This window comes from Pongo pygmaeus, chromosome 16 (assembly GCF_028885625.2).
Source record: "Pongo pygmaeus isolate AG05252 chromosome 16, NHGRI_mPonPyg2-v2.0_pri, whole genome shotgun sequence".
In the NCBI taxonomy this organism is placed as follows: Eukaryota; Metazoa; Chordata; class Mammalia; order Primates; family Hominidae; genus Pongo; species Pongo pygmaeus.
In genome coordinates this window covers 29,767,857-29,794,188 of record NC_072389.2, presented here as the reverse complement: position 1 = coordinate 29,794,188, position 26,332 = coordinate 29,767,857, and the positions used below count along the sequence as shown (strand labels likewise).

At 47.7% G+C, this 26,332-nt stretch overlaps 1 protein-coding gene across 1 annotated transcript in view; it reads right to left on the bottom strand.

Annotated features, from left to right (window-relative positions):
* Positions 1–1,747: 1,747 nt before the first annotated feature.
* Positions 1,748–26,332, bottom strand: part of ATP10A (ATPase phospholipid transporting 10A (putative)) — a 179,803-nt gene continuing 155,218 nt past the window's right edge. The window contains exons 13-21 of the mRNA XM_054451653.2: positions 24,918–25,102; positions 17,844–18,171; positions 14,748–14,824; positions 10,748–10,873; positions 6,332–6,532; positions 4,030–4,110; positions 3,846–3,950; positions 3,157–3,344; positions 1,748–3,010 (exon numbers count right to left, since the gene is read on the bottom strand). Of these exons, the coding sequence (XP_054307628.1) occupies positions 2,377–3,010; positions 3,157–3,344; positions 3,846–3,950; positions 4,030–4,110; positions 6,332–6,532; positions 10,748–10,873; positions 14,748–14,824; positions 17,844–18,171; positions 24,918–25,102 (1,925 nt within the window). The 3' untranslated portion in view covers positions 1,748–2,376. The remainder of the gene's footprint in view (positions 3,011–3,156; positions 3,345–3,845; positions 3,951–4,029; positions 4,111–6,331; positions 6,533–10,747; positions 10,874–14,747; positions 14,825–17,843; positions 18,172–24,917; positions 25,103–26,332) is intronic.

Below are 26,332 nucleotides of genomic sequence, written 5' to 3'. Positions count from 1 at the left end.
TTCTTCAAACATTTTCTCAGCGCATTCAAACTGCTAGGTTCTGTGCAAGGTGCCAGGGATCCAAAGTGAAGAGGCCATAGTATCTGACCTCCAAGAACTTAGAATTAATTGATTTTGACTTTGAGTTAGGCACACTGTACAATGTCAAATGACTAACCCAGCTATTTTGTCGCCAAGCCTGAGGAAGCCAGCCTTCCTACTTATTTTATATTTGTTACTAGGATTTGGTAACCTATTTCACCTACTGCTTTTTTGAGATAATCATGAAGTTCGCCCCCATATTACGTTCATTTTGACATCAAACTTAGTTGCTTGCCATAGATTGTTATTGTGGATTTACATAATACTCCCCATCCTAAAGAGCAGCTGTCAATGCCATTTACAACATTTATTTCTCTAGACTGGCTGTGAGATACAAATTCCTGAAGCCAGCACCAAGGTCATTCCATTTCCCAAGAGCAAGCATCTACTCTCCAGAGGAGAAAGACATCCTCTGGAAAGAAGGTAGGTTGTATGTGCAGGATCATCTGGAAGCTGGGAATCTGGAACTCTCAGATACACAGGTAAATATGCATCTAGTCCTTGTACTTGGTGCTCACAACCATTACCTTAATTCAGGGAGCACTGTCACCTTCCAAAGGAGATTCTTTTCCTATGCGTTGTTCCAACAACAGAGGAAGTGGCATCAGGCTGGGCAGGGTTGGGACGGCTGTCACCTTCGGTCTGAAATCACTGGCTGCTGAAGCCCCCACCACCCCTTTGTCTCCCCCATTTAACAGGGCATAGAGATTCCTCTGACATCCACTCATGCAGCAGCTCAGGTGTTCTAAGGGAGGTGGACCTCTCTCCCAGCTCCAGCTGGGAGTCCCAGTCAGGACGTTCCCCTCCATTTGCCAGTGAATGGTTCTGAGGATGTTGTGCAAGCTATGCAGGGTGAGGCTGAGGAAACCAGGACTCTGTTTGGAATGTGGAGAGAGGGGCCCTCTGTCTCTTCTGAATAGTGATGCATGGATAAGTCCTGGGGGTGACTCCAGCCAAGCATCCCCAAGAACAGAGGCAGACCCAGGACAAAGCTGTCCCTGAAAGCTGGGAGAAAAGCCCAGGTCTGAATTGCTGAGTCCAGGCACCCTCTCTTGGGACCTACACTGAGCCTGTGCCTGCTTTTCTGCTTGACTGGAATGAGGTGCATTTTCTGTGACTTGCAATGGCCCACACTCAAGGCTCATTGCAGAATGAGCCATGCTTTCTGATACGCCACGCTGAGGAATTTCTTTGTCCTCAGATCCTATGCCCTCTCTGCATTGCTGTCCTCGAAGACAGGCATCCAAAGAGGCCCTAGGTCCCTCCCACACAGCAGGGAGTACACCCTTCACAGCCCCGGTGCTGAGCAGAGCCAGCAACTAAGAACTGTTTGACAAAGTAGAAAGAAGCGCTCAGAAGATGACATGCCATATCATTGCCTTGGATTGTTATCATTTCCTCCCCTTCCTTTTCTAGTTTTAGAGGGACAGAACTAATGGCTCATTAGAAAAATGCCTGAAAACCGCCAAGCTCCTTGGCATATGGTGCTGATGGCCTGGTGCAGGGTGCCATGGTGGCCAGCTGTGCAGCAGCTTTGGTATGTGCCATGCAGCTGTTTTCTTCATAGCCTCTAAAAGGACTTGCCTTACGGAAGTGCCCTCAGATCATACTCTGTGAGGTCAGGTATTAATCATTTCATACACCAGTGGTAACTGGACACACTGTCTTTGCAAAGTGAAAGTTGTTTATTGCTTGTTATGATTTAACAGGCAAAATACTACACCGGGGATGTAATACCTACAAGGTGGTCTTCCTGAAATGCCTGCCCAGAACAGAATGCTGGGATGCACTCAACTGTGAATTTTTCTTGAGGTCTTCCTTTCGTTCATCTGGATAAAGTGGAGCCCAGTCCTCCTGCGTCAGTGACACTGGAAGCCTCTGGGGGCCATGTGCTCTGCCCTCTGCCATCTCTGCTCATTGTTCCCCCGTGTTCGCACCTGCCTACATCAACTATGAGCAGTCACACGTTTGTACTCAGTGCATAGTCATACATGTTGAAGAAAACACATCATACTGCTTGTTCTTAAAAATGAGACGAAAAAATAAATCTAAACACACTTTTCAAGTGTTACTCTTCTTTGAACTTTTATATATGTTAAGGCTCTTCTTTTTCTTTTCAATATACTCTACTTAGAACTTTAAAAAATAAACTTTCTTTTTTGGTACCTCTTGTTTCCTGTATTAGCCTGGGAAACATTTAGAAATACATCTCCCTAGAATTCTTCTGTGCAAATAATAAACATAAATAATATTAACATTTATTTATATATATTAAAAAAGGCCATTTCAAGGTTTTCACTGTGACCGCCTTGAAGATGCTCCCATAAGTAGTCTGTGGTCTGGCCCCTGAAGTCCTGATCTGCCTGAGTGGGGCTGGACAGGAAGTCCACATCCCGCTTGTCCATCTGCAAGCTGCTCCGTCCGGGAGAACTGTAAGATACTCCCCAGCCTGCTGACCAGCGACCAGGAGGAAATCCAGTTGAGTAAGCTGAAGGTGGGCAGGCTGAAGAGGGAAGACAGGGGGGTCACCCTGCCGGTGCTGGCAGCTCTCACCTTGGACTCCTCAGGACACCCTCCTGGACTCCTCAGGACAGCCTCCCCTGGCGCGGAGGACATGGGGGCCGGTGCGCTCAGCCCCTCCAGCAGGGTGTGCTCCCTCAATGGCATGCTCATGTCCACTGTGCTGGGCTCCCCGCTGGCCTCCAGGGAGCAGACCGGCTGCTGTGTGTGCCAAGAAGGCTGGGACAGGGGCACAGAGGTCTTGACGGTCCTCCCTGATGAGTGCTCGGTTCCCGAGTCCTTCGGGAGGTGTCCCTGAGCAAAGGTCTCTTTGGGAGCATTGCATCTCCTGGGGGACTTCCTGGTCAACTGACGTGCCAGCTGAAGTTGCGTGGGGAAAATGCTCCCCTGGAGGGATCTGAAAAACAATCTAGAAAAAGCACATTAAAACAAAAAGTTAGATATTCCTGTCGGTGGTGTCTTTGAGCTTCCAGAGACCCACACAGAGCAGAAGCAATGCCAATGTCGTCTGGGCTCACTCGGGGCTCAGAGGCACCATCCCGCTCCGACACCCACCTGGGCAGCAGCGCAGCGACAGGCGTCATCAGGCAAGTCAAGTAAAACACTGGGTCACCCAGTAAGGCTTGCATAGTCCAGTAAGGGTTGGACGGAGGATAGCACGTGGCACAAGACGCATTGTAAATCAAAGCCACAGTGAAAAACAAAAGGACACTGAAGCCACACGTTATCCAGTTGAGCCAGGTCTGAGGGGGAATGAGAAAGAAAGTGTTTTTATTTCCACCTAAAAGAGACAACAATGACAATAACAAAAATGTGCCAGTCATCAATGAGCAGGTGTGAGGTTCTGAGGCCTTCAGACACACTGCGGTCTATGACGTGGGTAACCGGTGGGGCTCAGTGAGGCCTCCGGAACCCATGGACCACCCTGGGAGATGCACAGGAGGTGAGATGGAGTCAGGGGCGAGAAGGCAAGACAGTAGGGAAAGGAGAGAATGTGGTGGTGGAATCGGGAAAGAGGCGGGAGGGAGATGAGCGTGGCCGGGGAAGTGCGAGCATCGGGCTGCAGCGGCTCCCCATACCACAGGGCTCGGGAATGTGTCATTGTCCTTCTCATCACACTGAGGTCAGCTTTGCAGTCTCCTGTCTACTCAAAACGACCTCCCAGACCTCATGAATCTGCAGGGAAGTGTGGGGTCCATGGCATCAGTGCTCTTCTGAGATGTGGCCACGCAGGCGGCTCTTACCCAGGTTTTGGTTTCGATGCCCAGGTGAAGCAGGAAGGTGAGCAGCGCAATTGTCACGATAGGGGTCCCCCAGGTAAACAGGTCCACGTTCGAGTCATAGTAGGCCTGAAAGACAGTGGGGTCCTGGGTCTGTAGGTCCCCGGATCCAGCTGATAAGAAAAACTGCACCCGGGGGCCAACTTACCAGGTAAGGAATGGAAAAGCAAACGAGGCTCTGGAAGGTGGCGTCAGCCATGTTAAACCAGAACGTTCGTGGCCGGTATTCCTGGGACACAAAAACAATCAGTGATGTTGCAGTGAAGCATTGGGATCCTCTGTGAAAGCAGTTAGAATAAAAATGGAGTCACTTGTGTTAAAAACAACAACAATAACAACAACAAAAACCCACCCTGAGGAGTAGAGCTGGGAAAGGCCATGAAGGGAGGGTTCTCATGCATAAATACCTGATAACAAAAATGATCATATCCACAGAAAAATATATCTGTAAGGACATGTGCCCAGCAACTGTCTGTCCAATCTCAAACAGGCACCATCTTTGTCGTTTATCCTTGTAGTCAAGGAAAGAGCATCTCAAAACGATCATGAAATTTTTTCCTTTAAATACATTTGTCTTCCTTTATCTCGCTAAATATGCACACAGCTTACTACAGCACACATATTCCCATTGCAATGCCCTATTCCCGGATAAACACCATTCTCTTTTAGAAAGCCTCTCTCTGTTTGCTATTTAGGTTGACACCTCGAACGACATTTCCTAGGATGCTACACGTAAGTTAATGCACAAGGCAAGCACCCGAGGAAAACTGACTCTCTCAGGACTTTTGGAGACGCGAGGCCCCAGAGGCCTGATGAAAAGCACTACCAAACACCTACAAAACTATCTGCAGCTGAGTCACTCACTGGGCACACCTGCACCAACAAGACGAGCTTCAGTAGCTCCAGGTTCACAGGAAAAAGATGAAACTGGCCGGGCGCGGTGGCTCACGCCTGTAATCCCAGCACTTTGGGATGCCGAGGCGGGTGGATCACGAGGTCAGGAGATCGAGACCATCCTGGCTAACATGGTGAAACCCCGTCTCTACTAAATATACAGAAAAATTAGCTGGGCGTGGTGGCGGGCGCCTGTAGTCCCAGCTACTCGGGAGGCTGAGGCAGGAGAACGGCGTGAACCCGGGAGGCGGAGCTTGCAGTGAGCCGAGATCACGCCACTGCACTCCAGCCTGGGTGACAGAGCGAGACCCTGTCTCAAAAAAAAAAAAAAAAAAAAAAAAAAAAAAGATGAAACTGCTTTCTGCATCTTCCCAGGGAACATGTCTCTCAAGTAGGAAGTAGGAATAGCACCTGAAATTCCGGGCATTCTCCCCCAGTTTGAGCCCTTCTATTCCTTCCACTTTGACCAGGTTTTGCCCTTCTTGGTGGTGGATCCCTTAGAATGTTTCTTAAGAGTGAGTCTTCACTTTTAAAATTACACGACGGATGTGTCCCAATGTTAAAAGCAAACAGCTATATACCCATGGGCAGAAATGAAAATAACCTTGATATAGATGAACAGACTCTCTATTACCCGGGTGACCAAATGTGTATTTGATCCTGCCAAGTACCAGAGCAGCTGGCACAGGACCTGCAGGAAACACAGACTGAGGAAGGAGCTCTGGCTGAGCACTTAGGGAAAGTGCTGGCTAGGCTCCTCCTGTGGGCCACCTAATTCCACAGGACAGGACACACTCCCAGCGTCTCTGTCCCACAGGTGGCCGAGGAGGCTGAGGTCTGGCCAAGGATGGGAATTCCCCTGAAGCAACAGATAACAAGCAGAGGCTCTGCTCCCCTCCCTGGCCCTCAGCCTCCCGGCATCCCGTGCATGCGGCCTGCTTCTGTGGGAACTGAACATCCTCAGAGGTGGCCAGGGGAAGTTAACTCATCAGTGAATGAATCTGGAATTAGGGATTATTGCAGGAGAAATGAGACTCCATGTTCTTTTCGCCCACATGGAATAATTCAAGGCAAAGAAAAGCACTTGCTGTCTACTTTAATGGCTGGCTAGAAACAGCTGGTCATCAGTGTGTGAATCTATGTGGTATATTAATGCCAATATGTATTTAAATCTATTTGCTCTTTCAGTGGCTCAGTGGCTTCCTTGTGGGTTTGTCTTCTTGTTAAATCCCATTCAAAATAAGTCACATTTTCTTCCTTGCTTTAGAAAAACCCCCCTCTAGCCTCAGTGATCTCCTGTGACTGACTTGGACTCTGGGCTTTCCTTGGGCTCCTGGAGACTCTTGGAGGGGGGACAGTTTCGCTTACGACACTTGATGCACCACAGCCAAGCAGAAAGCAGCCCTTTTTCTCCGTCCTCTAGAATGTTGAATTCTAGAATTTCAGTTTGTCCAGGGTGTCCATCTAAAGGGAGGCTGGGGGACTGGCACTTTGGAAGAGTGAACCTGGAGGGCAGAGCTCAGGAGGTGGAAGGCGGAGACTCGGGGGAGTTTTACCTCCATGTTCTGGCCACTCTTGTAGAGCTGCGGGTTGGTCAGCAGCACGTTGGCCGGCACATCCCTGTCCAGCACCCCAGTCACGAGCGGGGGAAGTGACGAGAAGAGCAGATTAAAGAAGATTAGATACCACTGGTCAATCATGGCAGATGCAGAGAAGCCACAGAAAAACTGGAACCAAAACAGGAGGCCCACAAACATCTGAAATCAAGAAAGGAAGAACAGGAACAGGCGAGTCTTCAGCCATTGCTGAGGATTCTCATCCGAGAGAGCTGACAGGCCTGCAGAGTTTCACAGTCAAGATTAACTGTATTGGCAGCGATTTCTTCCAAAGACAGCCGTGACCTTGAGCCCTGCTGCTGGCCTCTGCCTCTCCCTCTTCCTCTTTCCCTTTGCCCTCCTCACTCCCTTAAGAAAGAAGAACTGGCAGTGAGAATTGGGAATTCCCAGGAGCAGCCCTTGCGGGGATGAGATTTTGTGCTTGACAAGCTCTGGATTATTAACATAAAACAAAATCAAGGTTTCACGGGGTGTAGAGGGCTGCTCACATTTCAAGAGGGCCAGTTGGGTATGAGCTGTGGCACCTTCCCTAGTGGCCCTCCTCTGTTTGTGACCCCAGACAAAGCATACCTGTGGCTATATCTATGCTCCTGTCTCTTCTTTAGTGACCTGCATACTCTCCGAGGAGGTGCAGTGGACAGTGACTGACTCCCACTGAGGGGAGGACACACAAAAGCACAATAGCAAAGCCAATGACCTCATCAACATCGCTGCGGTGACCTGATGGTCCACAGGGACCTCTGCTGTGGGGAGAGGGAGAGGCATCATCTCTGATCCTCATAGCTACAGCTACCCGGCTCAGCAGAATAGGAAAGTGAGATTCAGGGAGGTGGAACAGCCACCTCTGGCCCCTGCTCAGTGGGGTGGGAGCAAGGTCAGATCTCTTCTCACTATTGCTAGATTCCTGAATATCAGTGGCCTGAGTGCATTTATACGGTGGGCATGACAGTTTAGTGATTGCAAAGCATTCTAACACTCATGAGCTATATAGCTGGGCACAGAGCATGAACTCCTCAGTCTTACTTTCCTTGCTCATGACATGGGCATACCAATGATACTCAGCCAATGCAGCTGCTGTGAGCATGAAGTGACCCAGTGCATTTAGAGTACTCACCAGAGTCCCTGGAGAGCTATAGGTGCTCACCTACGGTGTGTGGTGGTGAGTGGTATCGTTAGTTCCCTTGTTTGGGACTCAGGCAGGGCCAGTGCTCTTACCCCACATACAGAGAGGGAACTTGAAGTTCCAAGACATCAAATGACTTGGCTGAGGTCACGGTGTGAGTAAGGAACCCAACTTGTTCAACTGCGATGGGTCTTGGCTTGGAGGGCAGGCACAGTCCCAGTAGGGAACTCTGACGCTGGACAGACATTTTCTGCTGGGCACCGCAAGGCCTGGGCTTGGTTCTGGAGCTGCAACTATCTACCCTTTTGACCCTGACTCAGTCACTTCACCTCCCTGAGCTTTTGGCTTCTTGACCTGAAAGTGACTTGTGAAGATCATAAGAAACGATAGCTTATGTTGAAATAACCCACCATGCCACGTAGCCTCCAAGTCCTGTGTCAGACTATGATTTAAATGTCTTAATATGCAGCCTTTCCCTACATGCTGAAAACGAACATTTGGTTTTTATTCATTGACTTTCTTCCCTTCCTCACTCCTACGGCTGGCTCTCGCTCACTCACCCCCACAGTCTTGGCCTAGTGAGTCATCGGTAGCAAATACAGTCAAGAGAAAGAGAAGATAAGTACTCAGATAATTGAGATTTTTTTTCCTATAGTACCAAAAAGCTTTCTTCCCAAACCACTGTTGCTATGGAAACCTTTCTTCTCTGCTTTTTATTGGAAAGAAAGGCCATCTTATTCCTAAAACTAATGAATTTCTCATTTCAGGAGGCAGAGTGATTATCCTTGAACTCCTCATGTAGATTAATGCTTGTTAACAAAGGCCTGGCGTTTTTATGGAATAAAAACAGGCGTCCTCTTCTCCTTTCTGCACCCTTCCATGGGGAGGGACTCATCGCAGCAAGCAGGAGGCTGTGCCCATTCCAGGTGGCCACTAGGGCCTTTGTTTGCATCTGAAATGTTTAATGATTTGGCCTACATTATTCTTGCCCTCCCTTCGATCTGAGACATTTTAACTGGGAATTAGGGATCAGCTGGCTCAACTCACAGGCTTTGTTTTGTTTTTTTAATATTTAAAAGAAGACTGGACATGGTGGTTCATGCCTATAATACCACACTTTGGGAGGCAGAGATGGGACGATAGCTTGAGGCCAGGAGTTTGACACCAGCCTGGGCAACATAGCAACACCCTGTCTCTACAAAATAGACAAAATTAGCTGGGCATGGTGGCCTGTAGTCCCAGCTACTCAGGAGGCTGAGGCAGGGAGATTGCTTGAGCCTAGGAGTTTGAGGATACAGTAAGCTATAGTGGCACCGCTGCACTCCAGCCTGGGCAACAGAATCAGACCTTGTCTTTAAGAAAAAAAAAAAAATCCAAAGAAGGAATTAACTTGCTCAAGTTCTCACAGCTAACAAGTGATAGAAATGGGGCTTGGATTCTGCCCGCCCACCCCCATTCATCCCTCCACTCCTTCGGGAGCTGAGAACCTTTAGGCTTACAACTGTGCACTTGAGGCCTCGAAGCTTTGGGGATTCAATGCCAGGGCTGGGAAAAAGGAGGTATGAGCCAGCAAGCCCAGGAGTGATGTGACACAGCCTTCCTCGGATAGTCCCAGGCACAACCTAATCTGAATTAATGTCTGGGACCAAACCTATCAAGTTAAACTTGCCCTGACTGGATCTGAGCAGCTGTATGCGTTTGCTGGAAGACGCTCCGAAAAATGAAGGGGGTGGGTGTGACGGGGAAAGAGGGGTTGGGAAAAGAAAGCAGGTGTAGCCTCCAGAAAAACAATTAAGAACATGGAGAACCAACCGGAGCAACAAAGTGAGACCCTGTCTCTACAAAATAAATAAAAAAAAAATTAGATGGGCGTGGTGGCACGCACCTGTAGTCCCAGCTGCTTGGGAGGCTGAGGCTGGAAGATCACTTGAGCCCAGGAAGTTGAGGCTGCAGTGAGCTATGATGGTGCCACTGCACTACAGCCTGGGAGACAATAGTGACACCCTGTCTCAAAAAATAAAAACAAAAACATGAACAACCAATGACAGTTTAGAGCTAGCTAACTGGAGAGTTTTTATATGGAACTGGAAAAAGAATACACCTTTTATTTTATTTTATTTTCAGAAGAGTACAGGATAATCTTGACACTGGAGTTCTGGTGTTTAGCCAGGTAGATTTATGGGACTACCTTGGAAGATCACTTATCCTAAGAGTTTATTTTGTCTCTTTGTTTGTACATTCAGCCCAAAGCAGCAGCAGCCTAGCAACTCCTCAGTAAAATATCTAGAAATCTCTTACAAATGGGGCAGAACTCTGAGGCGGCCATGTGGTCCATCCTGCAGGGCTATGGAGGAGCCCATCTGCCAAAGAAGCAGTGAAGAAGGAACGAAGAGTCCAACATGAAGGTCCACATGAAATGACCAGGCTGTATGCAGAGACCCCAGAGAGACAGAAATGTCTGCAGCCAATCTGCCCTGGGTGTGACTTTACAGCAGGGTCAATTCAGCTACAGACTGAGTTCATCCAAGAGGGGTGCGTCTGCTCTGCAAGCCTGGGAGGTGGGAGAGGGTGGGAAGGCCCGATGGGCACCCCCTTCCTGCCGGGTCTGAGCCTCCCTGACCTGGGGGCTTGCCGCCTGTCGCCTGTCCTGGTGTGGGTGTGTCCCAACAGAGGCCATTCAGTATGGGAATCAGAGTGAGGCTAAGTTCCCTTATTCTGATCCCAGACCACAAAGCACAATTGTACTTATCATTGGATTTTCCCTGTCTACTCTAGAGAAAATGCTGATTAGAGGACTCCTGTTTGGGGATATTTCAGCAGCACGCTCCTGAGAAACCCATGGACAGAGTGGTTAGGAGCCTGGGAGCAGGACTGGATGGCCTGGGGTGAACGCAGCCTTGAAGGCTTACCAGCTGTGTGCCCCTGTGCAAACTGCTAGCCTCATAATTACGCCCCTTCTCACTCTGCAGCCATCAGTGGACTTGCTAGTGTTATCTACCTGTTTCCACCACCTCTCCATAGAGATGCAGCTGCTCTCATGCCCCTGAATTAGACTCTGAGCCTACCGAGTGCAGAGCCAGCCCAGGACAGGGGACACTCACACAGGCGAAGGAGGACGGAACAGGTTGTCCATGGCCTCCCATCTGCTCTATCCTCCTTCGCCTCATTCAGGCGATGGTCCTAAGAACCGAAACTTCCAATCCCAAAACTCTAGACAGGTATCCAATACCTACTGTGTTTTTGTAGAAGAAGTACAGCACCATGTTGGCAAGTCGGGAGTAGCACCAATGCCCATGAAGAATCAAGAGCCTCTCCAGGTATCGAAATTTCGGCACCGCAAAGTCGCTGGCCATCACTGCCTTCAAACGGAGAGGGATTCCTGTTACTGGTGATGCCGACCTGGTGTAAGGTTTGTCTTCTCTTCTCAAAATGCAAGGTACACAACAGGGAAGGAAAATCCCCATTCTGAACACAGTGTGAGCGTGGCTGGCCAGGGTCTCCGTCGCTGTCATCTCCCTCAGCATCTCCTTCCGTTACAAAAGAGGCAATCTCACCCAACACGCTAGTTCAGGGATGTCACCTTATAGGATTCATTTACGCTTTCAAATATGTGTCATTAATGGGGTTTAAAAGGTTTTCCTTTTCCTGCTGTTTTCTCAACAAATGAAAAAACACTGAGATACATGGAGTTTATCTGCCTTTCTTCACCCCTGGATGTCATTTTCCTCTAAATGGGTCCATGATCACAACCCAAGGATGACCCAAAGCTGCTCCTGCCATATGTATCAGAGACAGACATTCCCCTGTCCTGGGAGGTGCATTTTGGGCTGTTCTCCCCAGGAGGCTTGGTGATGGGCAAAGCCAGGCCCACGGCTCCACTGGCCTCCCACACACTCCCAACCCAGGACGCCGGGTGCGGGCAGTGGCCGTGTGCAGGAGGGAGTGGAGAAGACGTTTCCTCCATGGACAGGCAGGACCCTGCCACGGCATATCATCAAGCTTCCCCTGCATATCATCAAGCAAGGTGCTTACACAATGAAGCCAACTATACTGGAAAACACCATCAAAATGATACCATTTGTCCCCAGAATAATTTGAAACCCACTGTACAATAAATGTCTTTGGAAAAAAAATCAAACAAAATGGCAGGAAAAGCTAGATTTCTGCTTATCATCAGAAGGTTATTCTAAACAGAATGCCAACCTGCCTTTAACATCTAACTGATTTCCCTATATTCAAATAATATGTAGAAAGCAGTAAATTATGCCTCAAGTGGTACGCTTGAAATGGAATAGTGTCATGATACACAAAACCTTAGAACATCAATTTTCTGAACCAGAAGTTAAGGATTTCAAAGCAAATGTCTCTCTACCTCTTCCTGTCAACACATAGGGGCTTAAAAGGTTCTTCGTGTTCTGTAATGCTTTACTCATTACCCCCATGATTCATTCTCTAAAAAATCATTTATTAAGGCTCCACTATTGCCAGCCACAGACTTGGAGAAACAGATACCACTAGACACAGTCCCTGTCCTCCACAGAATCAGTCTGAAAAGCTCAGTCAAAAGAGACCAGTGTTAAAAAGAGGCTGATGGCCTACAAGGCCAAACTCTAGGCTGCCTTTGAAGAAGAAACCCCGCCCTTGAGAACCACAGTCAAAACCCTCTGAGGACGCCTGGCTTGCCAGCCTTCTGCAGCTCCTTCCTCCCCTAAATCCAGGCCTCAAATACAATGCTTGTCCTTCCGTCAAAGTGGCCTTTCCAAAGCCTCCCAGCTTTTCTGGGAATTCCAGGAGAGCAGGATCAGAGATGTTGGGGTCACCTTGTATCCCTGGCTCCCAGTCAGCCTTGGCTCTAGACGGTGCAGGACAAATAGGGTGAACCAGATGAGCCAGAGCTCACGAAGACAGAGCTTCCCAGGAGCTGTGAGATCTCCTTTGCTCCTCTTGCCCCCTGCCTGGGGCAGCCTCCCCACCTTGGCTGAGCTGGGGAGCGCCTGCTCCTCCTGCCTGATCCTCCACGGCTCAGCTCTGACATCTCTGGCATCCCTCTCCCTCAGCATCCCACAGTGCATCTCTCAAAGGGCTCAGCAGGGACTGACTAAAATGCAAGCAACAGGGTCCCAGTGCCAGAAAACCCAAGTGCATAGGATGGTAAGGAAAAGTATCAAGCCTCATCCCCATCTCACCTAACACAACCCCAGGGAGGATGCACAGCTTTACATATGTGCAGAAGTGCCCAGCAACCACCTCCCCAGCAGCTACGCCTGTTCAAAGCTGCGTCTCTGGGCACCTGCCCTATGGCTCAGCTGTTCCCATCACCTCTCATGTAGAGCCCCAGGGCTTGGGCTGGTGCTCCCACCTTGAGGAGGAGAGCAGGCATGGCAGCTCCGGCCCCTCCCCAGCCACATGCTGAACATTCAAGTGTTTGATCCAAAAGATGTTTACTTGTCGAGTTTCCAAGCATATGAGGTCAATAGGCACTGCCCCCATCAGATTTTCAGTAGAGGAAACAGTGAAAACAGAAGCAATGCCAACAAAGTCAGAATGAACTACAGTTGACCCTTGAACACCATGGGACCCTTGACCCCGAACAGCTGAAAATCCACATACAATTTCTGACTCCCTCAAAACTTAACTACTAATAGCCTATGGTTGACGGGAAGCCTTACTGATCACATAAACGGTTGATAAACACACACAATGGAATCTACATGTATTTCACATATTCATGACATATCTATGTTTTCCTTACTTTTTTCTTTTTCCTTTAAAAAAAAAAAAAAAAAAAAAAGACTGGGTCTCAAGCTGGAGTGCAGTGGTGCAATCATAGTTCACTTCAGGCTCAACCTCCCAGGCTCAAGTGATCTTCCTGCCTCAGCCCCCTAAGTAGCTGGGACTACAAGCATGGGCCACCATGCTGGGGTTTTTGCATTTTTAGTAGAGATGGGGTTTCACCACATTGCCCCACTGGTCTCAAACTCCTGGCCTCCTCCAGCGATCCTCCCGCCTTGTCCTTCCAAAGTGCTGAAATTACAGGTGTGACCCGTCACGCCTGGCCCACTTTAATTTTTTCGATATTTCTAGGCTATGTGGTTCACCTGCAAGTTTTTTCAAATTGTCACAAATCTCCAAACAATTTTTCAAATATTTATTGAAAAATGTCCCCATATAAGTGGACTCAAACAGTTCAGACCCGTGTTGTTCAAGGGTCCACTGTATTTTGTACATTTACTTAGCAAATGTTTCTTGAGCTTCCCCTTGTGAAAGGTGCCATGCTGGGCACTGTGAAGACACAAAGGTGAGTCAAACATGAACACCATTTTCAATTTTCTGGAGGAAGAAAAAATGTGCGAGTAACGTAACACAGAGATTCCAGTCAGATGACGGCGGGGGGAGTAAGGCAAGTGTCAAGGACCAGCCATGACGGAACTACTGTGCATCTAGCTTGGGACCCTCCATCTGAGTGTGGAACATCAGCTAAAACTATTAATGAGCTCTGCACAGGCCTGGCATGTAGTACATGCCCAATAGATCATTACTGATAGAACCACTGAGTCAGCAAATGAATCAACCAGTGAGTAAGTGGTGTCAACATCCTGGTTTTTAGAACTTCGGATAAATTGTTCCCTAAAATTTCCACCAACCCAAAAACGTTGTGATTCATACTTAATCAAATGTTGGAAACTGTTGTAATACTAAATCCAAAAGAAGCACATTTTTAGTTAAGTCATTTGTTCAATGCCTGACTCCCAGACCGAGAGTGAACACAGTGGCAGAGGAAAGATGCAGAGGTGAACTTCCATGTGAGTGAGGATGGCTACATTCCACCTGTACAGTGACACCAGGCTCCACCTACATCAAAGGCATTTTTTCAAATGGTATTGCTCAGTGTTCACGGACAGTAAAAAGTGCCTGCTGGGACTGAGCCATCGAAAGCCAGACAGAAGGCGATGACTCACCTTGCCTCTCTCTGAACCACTTATTTCACAAAAATAGACTTGTGACATGGGAAGACATGCTTACTGCACACTGCTTCATAAACAGGAAGAATGGCGTTCCCCCTTACCTTCCACTAGCGGCTTAGCAGCTGTATTGAGCATCAGCTATATTGAGGGCAAACCCTTTAGCCTCGTTCAATAGAGCCCAGAGGAAGTTGGGGACAGCCCACATGGTGATAGGACAAGAGGCCAGTAGGGCCAAGTGGTCACACAGAATAGCCTGATTGGTCTTTACCTGCATACCCTCCTGGCCGGAGATTCCCACACCCACATCTGCCACCTGGATCATGCTGACATCATTGGCTCCATCACCTAGAAACAGCACAGGCAAGAAGAATTGTTTGATTCTAGAAATAGCACAGAATCAAATCAATGTGCTAGATTTTCTTGGGGATCCCCACTGAACTCAGTCCTGTTAAAGGGTCCTGGGGGAGATGGGGGAAAAAGGAGTAGAGCATCCACCCTGAGGGAATAGAGTTAAGCATTCAGGATAAGCTAGCCACACCAGGAGATGTTTCAGAAAGCGGGCTGGAGCTGAGCCACCTGGTACGTGGCGCCCACTCTGCAGTGTCGCTCTTACACCAGTAAAGCCCTCATCCTGCTGTCTGGCACAAGGAAAGATGCTATCATCATCTTCATCATCATTAGTTACTGAACCACTCCAGCCAAGCAGCCAAGGCTACTCCCAGCCACACTTCCCCGGGCAGTTTCTAAACTAAAGGAAGGAGGTTAAATTCAGCCCAGCATGTTGTGGAGCTCTTTTTTTTGTACATGGATTGCCACAGTATTAGCCATTGTGCTCACTTTGGGGCCCTCTAGGGGTGCAATAAAGGAGAACTTCTCTTCATTCTGTCAATTTGTTGATAGAAAATGTTTAGGAACACAGAGCTCTGGACACCTTTGGGGAAAGGACAGCAGAGACATAAAGTCGTTATCACTCCGTGACAGTCACCATTCTTGGAACTGGGCAGCAGAAGAGCCCAAATCAGGGCATACATCCCAAGTTGCACAAATGAGAAAAGGTGCAGATACACAAAGTTAGAATGACTTGTAGTGTGACTACAGGATGTCTCTTCCCTGTGATTTTCCTGTTCTTTATAATGTTGAGACCAATATTAACTGATCAGTTAATATATATCAAATTGGAATTCTCTGAAGCAATAAAAATCTGTACAGCTTTCCCCAGAATGTCCCATTTAAAATGAGATATGGTAAAAAATGAGATATGGTATGCAACAATGCTCTCTACATTATAAACCACTGGGCATTAGGAGTAGGTCACATTGATGCTTTAATGCATTCTTTCTTTCTTTCTTTTTTCTTTTGAGGCAGGGTCTCACTCTGTCACCCAGGCTAGGTGGGAGTGCAGTGGCATGATCATGGCTCACTGCAGCCTCAACCTCCTGGGCTCAAGTGATCCTCCCACTTCAGCCTCCTGAGTAGCTAGGACTACAGGTACATGCCACCACACCCAGCCAGGTTTTGTATTTTTAGTAGAGATGGGGTTTCGCCCACCATGTTGCCCCAGCAGTTTTTTTTTTTCTTTTTTTGAGACAGGGTCTCTAGCTCTATTGCCCAGGCTGGAGTGTAGTGGTGTGATCACGGTTCACTGCAGCCTTGACCTCCTGGGCTCAGGTGAGCCTCCCACCTCAGCCTCTCAAGTAGCTGAGACTGCAGGTATGTGCCACCACACACAGCTAATTTTTTTTATTTTTTGTAGAGATGGGGACTCACTATGTTGCTCAGGCTGGTCTCAAACTCCTGGGCTCAAGTGACCTTCCTGCCTTGGCCTCCCAAACTGTTGAGATGACAGGTGTGAACCACGTGCCCAGCCACGCACTCATGTTCTTATGGGTCATTACTTTCCCGTTTTCTTTTGAGATTCCATTCTGTGTTTCCTTTTCTTTTTAATCACCCAAGGATTTCCTTCCATTTCTTAAGGAATACCAGACACCAGTGGCCACGTGGCTGAGCCGGGCACTGGCCAGGCCAGGGAAACATCATTCACGTCTTACTGTGTACTGTGGCCTTTCAGGGCTGATGTTGTCGTCGTGCTCCCAGGGAGGACACTGACGCTCAGAGGAGGAGGCTGGGACAGGGGTGGTGCAGGTCAGCCTGAAGACCGTTTCCAGCTCCTCAGGGAAACCTGAGGGCCACCCCAGGCACATGAAGGCAAAGATGGCCTCAGGACAGGCCGTGGCTGTTAGGTTCCCCAGGCCTCCTGAGCACGTGCCCTGTGCCTACTCTCCTTAGCGGTTACCGGCCTCAGGGTGTGTAGGGCAGGGTCCCCATGACGACCGTGTTCAGGCCAGCACTCATTCTCCTCACTCCCATTGTAACCCAGGCTCAACAGCAGTCTCCTCTGGCCAGGTGAGGTGCCCACTGTGAACAGGCAGCAATCTCCATGTCAATAAGCAGGGGCTGTCACAGACCTTTTGCAGACAATACTGCCAACACTGGCTGATTGATTGGCGAGGGTACTTTATTTCTGATCCAATTCTCTCCTAGGTGTAGATTCTATTTACAGGGAGGCCCAATTGTTGGCATGTGGGGATCACGGCCACTGCTTCCTTCCTTGCTCTCACCAGGAGGTGGTGCTGCTGAGCCCCTGAACCTGTGCTAGAGACTCTGCCTGCACCAGAAGTGGGCAGAGAGGATGTCCTGGAAGGAGGTGAGTGGCCACCATCCCATCCCTGGAGAGGAGCAGACAGGGCTCTCCAGGCCAACAGTGTCTGCCAGGAAAAACCACCATGAGAGACACAGTCCTTAAATATCTGGTGTAAAACTGAGCAGCGATGTGTATCTGAGGATGGACTTATTTACTCAGAAGCCTGTCCCAGAACCATCAGCACAGCTGACAGGAGGCAGTGGGAATTCTGGTCACCAAACCTCTGGGCCCTTAGGGCGTTACAAAGCCTTGGACACCCGGAGGCTCATGGTGACCAGAAGCAGCTGCAAAGGGCCTTCTAAGTTGGCCTGGGCTAAGGCTGAGTGTGTAGTGCCCTCTGTTGTGGCCCGGACAGACTGGGACAGGCAGGTCTCTGGTGTCCTGTCTCCTGAGAAACAGGGTAAGCTCCATCTTGTTGCCGTAAAGCAGCACTGGATTACTGACCTTGCAGCATGAACCTGTAACTCTGCTACTCTCCTTTGTGGCTTTACAATGTAAACTTTACCTTCAGAACATGTTGCCTGCTCTTTCACACTGGGGGTTTATTTTACACACAGAAGGAAAGGTGAGGAAGTGTTTTCCCATCTTGTGGTGTTGCATGGAAGGGTAGAGGAAGTTTGGGTCCAGCTGGGAGGAGGCCGTCTGGCCAGCTGGGATACTCGCCTATGGCCAGGGTCATGGCCTTGAGCTTGCTCCGCACCAGCTTCACCACCATGCTCTTCTGCAGAGGCGTCGACCGACAGCAGAGGACGGAGCGGCACTGCTTGGCAAGGAAGAGGAATTTGTCCTCCAGGTTTTTCTCGAGAGCGTAGGCCAGGCTTCTCCCATCGATCACGAGGCTGGGACTGCGGCCAGAGGCAGTGGACGTGGAGGGTGGGCAGAGAGAGGAGAACCTCATGCTCACTTTGCCCTTGGTCTTCTCAGGGGCTCTCTGGAGGCCTCTGGAATGCACGTAGTGTAGGCACTGGTCTAGCAGGGCTGCACACGCCTCCTGAAAGGGACAGGAGAGGACAGCGCAGTTCCCTCAGAGTCATGCCACAAACATCCCCGCCCTGGCTCAACACCTCTGGAGCTGACATCCTTCCCGGGCTCCAGGCTGCAGTACCTGCCTGCCCAGAGGCCACCCTCCGGAAACTGAAGTTCAGCTGGAGAGGATAACTTTCCCCATAGAAGAGACTGAATTGGTGGCCGGGAGCTGTGGCTCACGCCTGTAATCCCAGCATTTTGGGAGGCCGAGGCGGGCGGATCACGAGGTCAGGAGATCAAGACCATCCTGGCTAACACGGTGAAACCCCGTCTCTACTAAAAACACAAAAAATTAGCCAGGCGTGGTGGTGGGCGCCTGTAGTCCCAGCTACTCGGGAGGCTGAGGCAGGAGAATGGCGTGAACCTGGGAGGCGGAGCTTGCAGTAAGCCGAGATCGTGCCACTGCACTCCGGCCTGGGCGACAGAGCGAGACTATGTCTCAAAAAAAAAGAGACTGAACTGGTCTAGGTTTCTCTAAGATCTTACTTGATCGCCCATGATACGGTGCAGAGGTTGGAATGGACCATCTTCACTTTGGGAGGCCGTACTGTATTATTGTGAAATTGCTGGATAGTTAGACTGAAGGCCCTCCATGTACTTCTTGATAGTTCTCAGAGGCCCTTACCTAACCCACTGAGGACCAACTGCAGGACACAAAGCTCTGCAAAAGGCTTTGTTATGATTAGCCCCTAAAGAAATGCAATTTTCAGTATCCTCCATAAGTTCTCCAATTCCTTCAGGAAAAGAAAAACAAAAAGCATAATTACGGAAGCTTTTAATAGGCAAAATTTGATCTGGATTCCAGAGAGAGGAGGAAAACCTATGGTGGTAGCAGCACTAGGGATCAGGGGCAGGAGCTGGAGGCACAAGAGGGACCACCGTCTCCAGGAACAAACACGCTCCGGGGAGCCTGAGCAGCTCCCGATCCTCTGCAGACGGTGAGTCTGCTGGGTCAGTGACCAGTGCCCTGCAACACAACACGGAAATCCAGCTGTGTTCAACACACTCTTACTGAGGATCCTTTGTATTCAGAAAACGAAGCCAGACTAGAGAAAAGAAGACTGAAAAGACACAGTTACTGCCGTAGGGGCAACAGACAGTTGATGCACACACACTCATGGCTGCAGCAAATCACCAACCAGGACGTGCGTAAGTGTGGAGATGGACAGGAGAGGGAGAGCTTTGCTTCCAGGGCATGGGGTGGGATACGGCAGTAACTGGGGAAGGCCTTGAGGAGAATGCAGGATGCCATCACAGGAACTCCATGAGCTCCCTGGACTCGCACAGCAGTGGAGACTCCTCCTTCATCCCGCTGCTCCCACTGACTGTAGCCGGCATGCGGGCAGGACGCATAGGCTGACTACTGCGGAGCTCTGAGAGTGAGTAGCAGCCGACGGACTGGGAGAGGAGACAAGTGTGCTAAGGACACTGAATGGGTGGTGGGTATGTCACTGTTACTCTGGTAGCCCCTGACTTAGCCCAAGGCACCAGGGAACCTGGACGTGGGCTCCAAGGCAGGGACAGAGAGAGCTCCAGGAGACACCTTCTAGCTCTGGCTTGAGGAGTGAAAAGGGGGTTCCCAATGCTCTGAGAAGATGAGGAAGTCTCCAATTTTATTTATTCTTTTTCGTCTATTATTTTGAACTCAGTCCCAGGCAATTTTGCTACCGTGGCTGTGCAGGAATGGCAGTGGCAGAACTGTCTGCTGCCGCAGGCTCCAAGGGAGCTAGACCCTCCTTTCCATCAGAGCCTGTGGTGCTCTGTCTTCTATTCTGCCCCCACTTGGCGCTGGACGCAGGGGAAGGGCAGGAAATATGGGAAGAAGAAGGTGACGCACTCCAGCTTTCCTGCCAGAAGACTGAAAAGGGGATTCTTGGGGAACCAGAGGCGCTGGAAAAATTGTAAAGAAAGAGAAGCTTGGCTAACTGACCCCATAATGTTGTTTATGAATTCCTGGGCTCACCCATAACAAAGCCTTTGAGAGGCAAACTCTGCAACAGACTGCCACCCAAGTTCCAAGGTGACCTCAGGAGGGCAAAAATGCAAGACTAGGTCTTATAAACATATCTGCCTTTGAAACCAACACCCAGAGCTCACAGCCCAAACCCCACAGGGTTGATCACCTGCTTAAAAAAATCCACATTCTGCATAGAAATTAAAAATGGCCAGTGTCATAACATAATATTCAAAATGCACATGATACAATCCAAAACATCTTAGCATACAAAGAACCAGGAAAGTCTTAACTCTGTGGAAAAAGACAATCCACAGAAGCCAACATCAAGATGACACAGATACTGACATTATCGACAAAGATAAAAACAGCCATTATCCAAATGTTCCAAGAAGTAAGATTGAACATGCTGGAAATGAACAGAGAGACAGAAAGTCTTGGCCAAAAAGAAGGAAGATATTTCGGAGAACCAAATAGAAATTTGAGACAGAAATACATTAACTGAAATAAAAAGCTCACTGGATTCTAAATCATCTATGTAGATACTCTGCCCTCAAGGAGAAAACTATAACTCCACACCCTCAACTGTGAGCTGTGCACAGTGACTTCCTTCGGAAGAATTCAGTATGGGAAGAGGCAAAGAGTACAGTGACTAAAAGGTCAACCCCAACACTGACATGGTGTTGACAGCATGTACCCTTGATAGGATATGATGAAAATGGCACTTGATCTTTGTAGCTGTCCTCCCTAAAACCCTTAGCTCCACTTTAGTGATAAGAAAAACATCAGACAAATCCCACCGTAGGGACATTCTACAAAATACCTGGCCAGCACTCTTCAAAATGGTCAAAATGATTAAAAATAAAGAAAGTTTACCGAAGTGTCACAGCCAAGAAGAGTGTAAGGAGGCATGATGACAAAATGTAATGTGGTGTTCTGGATGGGATCCCAGAACAGAAAAAGGGCACTAGGTAAAAACTAAGGCAATGTATGAACTTTAGAAAGTAATGATGCATCAACATTGGCTCCTTAATGTAATAAATGTACCAGGCTAATGTAAGATCAGTAACAGAATAAATTATGTATGGCATATATGAGAAATAAGTCTGTACTATCCTCACAGTTTTCTTCTAAATTTGAAACAATTCTATATATAAAGTTTATTTTTGAAAACTCTCTGGATGGGCTCAATGGCAGAATAGACACGACCAAGGAAAGAGCCAGTGAAGATCCGCTTTCACTTAATGAATGGTAAATACATTTTCTCTTCCTTAAGATTTTCTTAATAACATTTTCTTTCCTCTAGCTTACTTTATTGTAAGAATACAGCATATAATACATACAATATATAGAATATGTTGTAATTGACTATTTGTTATCAGTAAGGCTTCTGGTCAACAGTAGGCTATGAGTAGTTAAGTTTTTGGAGAGTCAAAAGTTATATGTGGATTTTTGACTACATGGAGGGATTGGTATCCCTAACCCCTATGTGTTCAAGGGTCAACTGTACTATAAACAGATGGAAAATAAAAATTTAAAAATACTACTTACAAAACCTACAAAAAACGTTGTACAGATGGTCCCTGACTTACAATGGTTCAACTTACAAATTTTCAACTTCTGGATGGGTCTTTTGGGGTATTAAATACATTTTCAACTTATGGTATTTTTGACCTATGATGGGTTTATTGGGACATAACCCCATCATAAGTTGAGGAGCATCGGTGCTTGGGTATGTGTCTAACAAAATATATGATGTGTATGCTGAAAACTATAAAATGCTGATAAAAAAAAAAGAAGACCTAAAAAATGTAGAGATATACCATGTTTACAGAATGGAAGATCAACATAATAAAAATATCAATGCTTCCCAAATTGATTTATAAATTTAACAAAATTCAAATAAAAGTTCCAGCAGGAATTTCTGTACAGAAAAATTAATTTAAAATTCATATATGAAGGCAACAAATAAGAAGACTAGCCAAAACAATTTTGAAATAGAATAAAGTTGGAGGAATAACACTACCAATTTTTAAGACTTATAAAAAACTACAGTAATCAAACTACTACAATGAATCAATACATATCGTATTGGTGAAGGGACAGACAAACAAATGAATGGAACAGAACAGAAAGTCTAGAAACAAACCCACACAAATATAACTAACTAATTTTTGACAAAGATGCTTTCAACCAGAAAAAGATGCTTTCAACAAATGGCACTGGAGGAACTGGGCAGCCACATGTGGAAAGATGAAGTCTAACCTAACCCTCACATCTTTCATGAAATGTGACCCAAAATGGACTGCATCTATAGATAAGATGTTAACGTGTAATGCTTTTAGAATAAAACATAGGAGAAAATATTCATAATTAGGCACATCTTAGACATGACACCAAATGCATGATTCATAAAATTAAAAAAAAAATGACCAATCAGACCAGCCACAGTGGCTCAAGTCTGTAATCTCAGCACTTTGAGAGACCGAGGCAGGATGATCGCTTGAGTTCAGGATTTTGAACTCCAGCCTGGGCAATGTGGGGACATCCCATCTCTTAAAAAAATAAAAAATTAGCCAGGTATGCTTGTGCGCTCCTGTGGTCCCAGGTACTAGGGATGCTGAGGCAGGAGGATGCCTTGAGCCTGGGAGGTTGAGGCTGTAGTGAGTTGCGATGGCGCCACTGCACTCCAGCCCGGGTAACAGAGTGAGACCTCATCTCCAAAAAAAAAATAATAAAATAAAAATTAAATTTAACAAGAATAAAAATTTATCAAAACTAAAAGCTTTTGTGAAAGACAATATTAAAAAATAAAGAAGATAGGGATGAAATACATGCAAATCACACAGCCAACAAAGGACTTACATACAGAAAACATAAAGAATTCTCAAAACTGAACATTAAGAAAACAACCCAATTAGAAAATGGAAAAATACTTGACTAGACAATTCATCCAAGAGGATATTTGAATGGAAAATAAGCACATGGAAAGATGTTCAACTTCATTAGACACTAGTGAAATGCAAATTAAAACCATAACAAGATACCACTACACACCCATTAGAGAGGCTAGCAGAAAAAAAATCAATGACAATGCGAAGTGCTGGAAAAGACACTGAGCGAAGTAATACAGCACTTTGAAAAGCAGGCTGGTGTCTGGCAGCTTCTCATAAACTTAGACACACTCACATCTGACCTAGGTATTTAAAGAAATGAAAACATGTTCATATACACACATTTATAGAAGTGCAGTTTATGATTGTCAACAACCAGAAACAACTAAAACGTTCTTCACTGAGTGAATGGATATGCAAAATCTGGTGTTAGTGGAAATTACTCAGCATCAAGGAGAAATATACTACTGGTTCATGCAACAGCTCAGGTGAATCTCAAAGGTGTTATGCTGAGTGACAGAAGCCAGGCTCTGAAAGTTACACACTGGAGTATACTGTTTACTTGACATCTGGAAAAGACAAAACTGTAGTTCTGGAGAACAGATTGGTGGCTTCCAGAGGTTAGAAAAGGAGGGAAGTTACAATTGCACAGCGGTAGCACGGCAGACTTTCTGGGGATGATGGAACTCTCCTGGACCGTGGATAGGGCGGTGGTTATACAGATCTATGCATGTGTTAAAATTCACGTAAGTGTATAACCAAAAAAAGCCAATTTTACTGTATGCTAATTATAAACAAATAAATAAATAAAAGCAATGACCAGGTCATTAGGTCAACCTTTAGTATAAATTCCCAAACTTTCTTGGAGAAAGAGGTCACTTAAAAAAAAAAAAGGCCCTGGTGAAGGCACAGGCTCTGAAGCAGGATGACCTTGCGTAGATGTGAGAGGAAGGGGGCGCCCCGGTCGGCGTGGCCGTGAAGAAAGGACTGGGAATGGTGGGAATCTGGATCATAGAATCTAATGGAACAAGGTGCGAGGGTCACAGTGGCGTCTGTACAATGCGGACAACAGGGCTTAGCAGGCAGCCTTTCCTACACTTACAGATGGAGTGAGAGGCCCTAGAGGCCAGGAGATGAGTGGGGGCTGCTGCAATAACTCACGGACCAGGAATGCTCCCACCAAGGCCATCTCAGAAAGGGGTACTCCCAAGCGACAAAGTCCCAAGGTCCTGACAGCTGATGGTGCAGGTGTGGACCTAAGGGGGCTGGGGGGAGTCTGAGTGTGAGCCCCAGAGAGACTGTGGTGGCTTTGGCCACACTGGGGAGGAGCAGATCAGCCACAGCAAGACGGTTCCCTGCTCCATTCAAGAAGCCTGAAAGCCGGCGCAAGAAGTTTTGAGTGGGAACTTCTGCGAGGACTCAGAGCCCAGACCAGGGCAGTATATGAAGTAGCTACTCCCCACAGACTTGGGGATTTAAACAGACAAATCTGACTGGATAAAGAAGTCCTCAGTGCCTGCAGTGGTCCTGAGGTGGCCAGTGCTAAATGGACCACTGCCCTGGCTCCACTGTGGAAGCACATGGGACCTCACAAGAAAGTTCTTTGATGACTTGGACAGTATGTCAGGAGAAAGCAGGCTGAACTTTGTATCAATAAAGCCCAGATGTGCATTCCTTTGGTACTAAGAAATTCCAGCAAACTTCACCTCTTCCAAGGCAATAACATGCACGTCCTAAACCCGAACGCAGAGGGTGAGTTCCTTCTCACAGCAGCTGCCAGGAATGTGAGTCTCTGCCAAGGGGGCCACGATAAACATGGGCCACCCCAGGGGAAAGAAGCAGAGCCACTTGAAACCCACCTACCTGGGACGTGGCGTTCAGGGTGATGACCTCCTCATCATGGTCCAGCAGTTTGCAGGCATACGCAATGTTGACGGCTGTTTCTTGTTTGTCACCAGTGAGAACCCAAATCTGCAGGCCTGCTTGACGCAATTTAGAAATAGTTTCAGGGACTCCGTCCTGCAGGCGGTCTTCAATCCCAGTGGCACCTGGTCAAATGCACAGCAGTGTGAGCGAACCCGCTTCTCACGTGCCCCCCAATCCTTCTGGGGTGCAAATGGCATGCACTAGATACACCAAAGGCAGGCACTGGTACAGCCCCCGTTGCCTGGGCCTTGCCTGGGGCTGGGCTGCCAGTTGTCTGCCATGTAGTGTCAGGAAGTCCCTTGTGGGACCATTTCAGGACAGTGGTGGACACTTTTGACAGCTCTGTCGATGTGACTCAGTCGAGAGTGCGTAGGAATAACTGTGAGTCACTGAGCATAATTACGTGTACTTACACCAAAGTACCTCAACTTTTTCTAACTTGTAACTTTACAGATAACCTGAAAGCAAAACGTATGGGAAGGTATTGGGAATGACGATATTTGGAGGGATAAAAATATAGTCTTAAAAATTGCCCATCCCATACAAAGCTTCTGGTCAATGAAATTCAGAATGTCCAGTCTCAACAATGCTTATTACTAGTCACTATAGAAACAGACTTCACAGGCAAGCCCATTATTTCTTGAAACCAAGATTATCTGAAATATGCTTTTTCCACAAACATAAAGAAGTCGAGAGGCAGGTTTTGCCTTTTTGGTCTCAGTATGTTGGGAAAAATGTACTATTGACTGCGGAAATGTGCTTAGGCCTGCCTCAGATTTTTTTTTTTTTTTTAAGATCTGTTTACATCTTGGTGAGATGGTTTCTGTCTTCCCCATTCTGGAAGTGAGCTGCAGCCCCCGGTCCCTGGGTTTGAGCCCTGACTGAGGCTCCTTTACTGCTCTACACCATGCTGTGCCCTGTGCTGGGATGCTGCTATGGACTGACCGTTTGTGTCCCCCAGATCCATAGAAGGGAGTGCTAATCCCCAATGTGGTAGTATTAGGATGTGGGGCCTGCAGGAGGTAATTAAGTTCAGATGAGGTCATGAGGATGGGGCTCCAGTGATGTGATCAGTGTCCTTATAAAAAGAGGCACTGGGGCTGGGCGCGGTGGCTCACACCTGTAATCCCAACACTTTAGGAGGCCGTGGAGTTCCAGACCAACCTGGTCAACGTGGTGAAACCCTGTTTCTACTAAAAATACAAAAATTACCTGGGCATGGTAGTGGGTGCCTGTAATCCCAGCTGCTCGGCAGGTTGAGGCAGAATTGCTTGAACCCAGGAGGTGGAGGTTGCAGTGAGCTGAGATCATGCCACTGCACTCCAGCCTGGGTGACAGAGCGAGACTCTGTC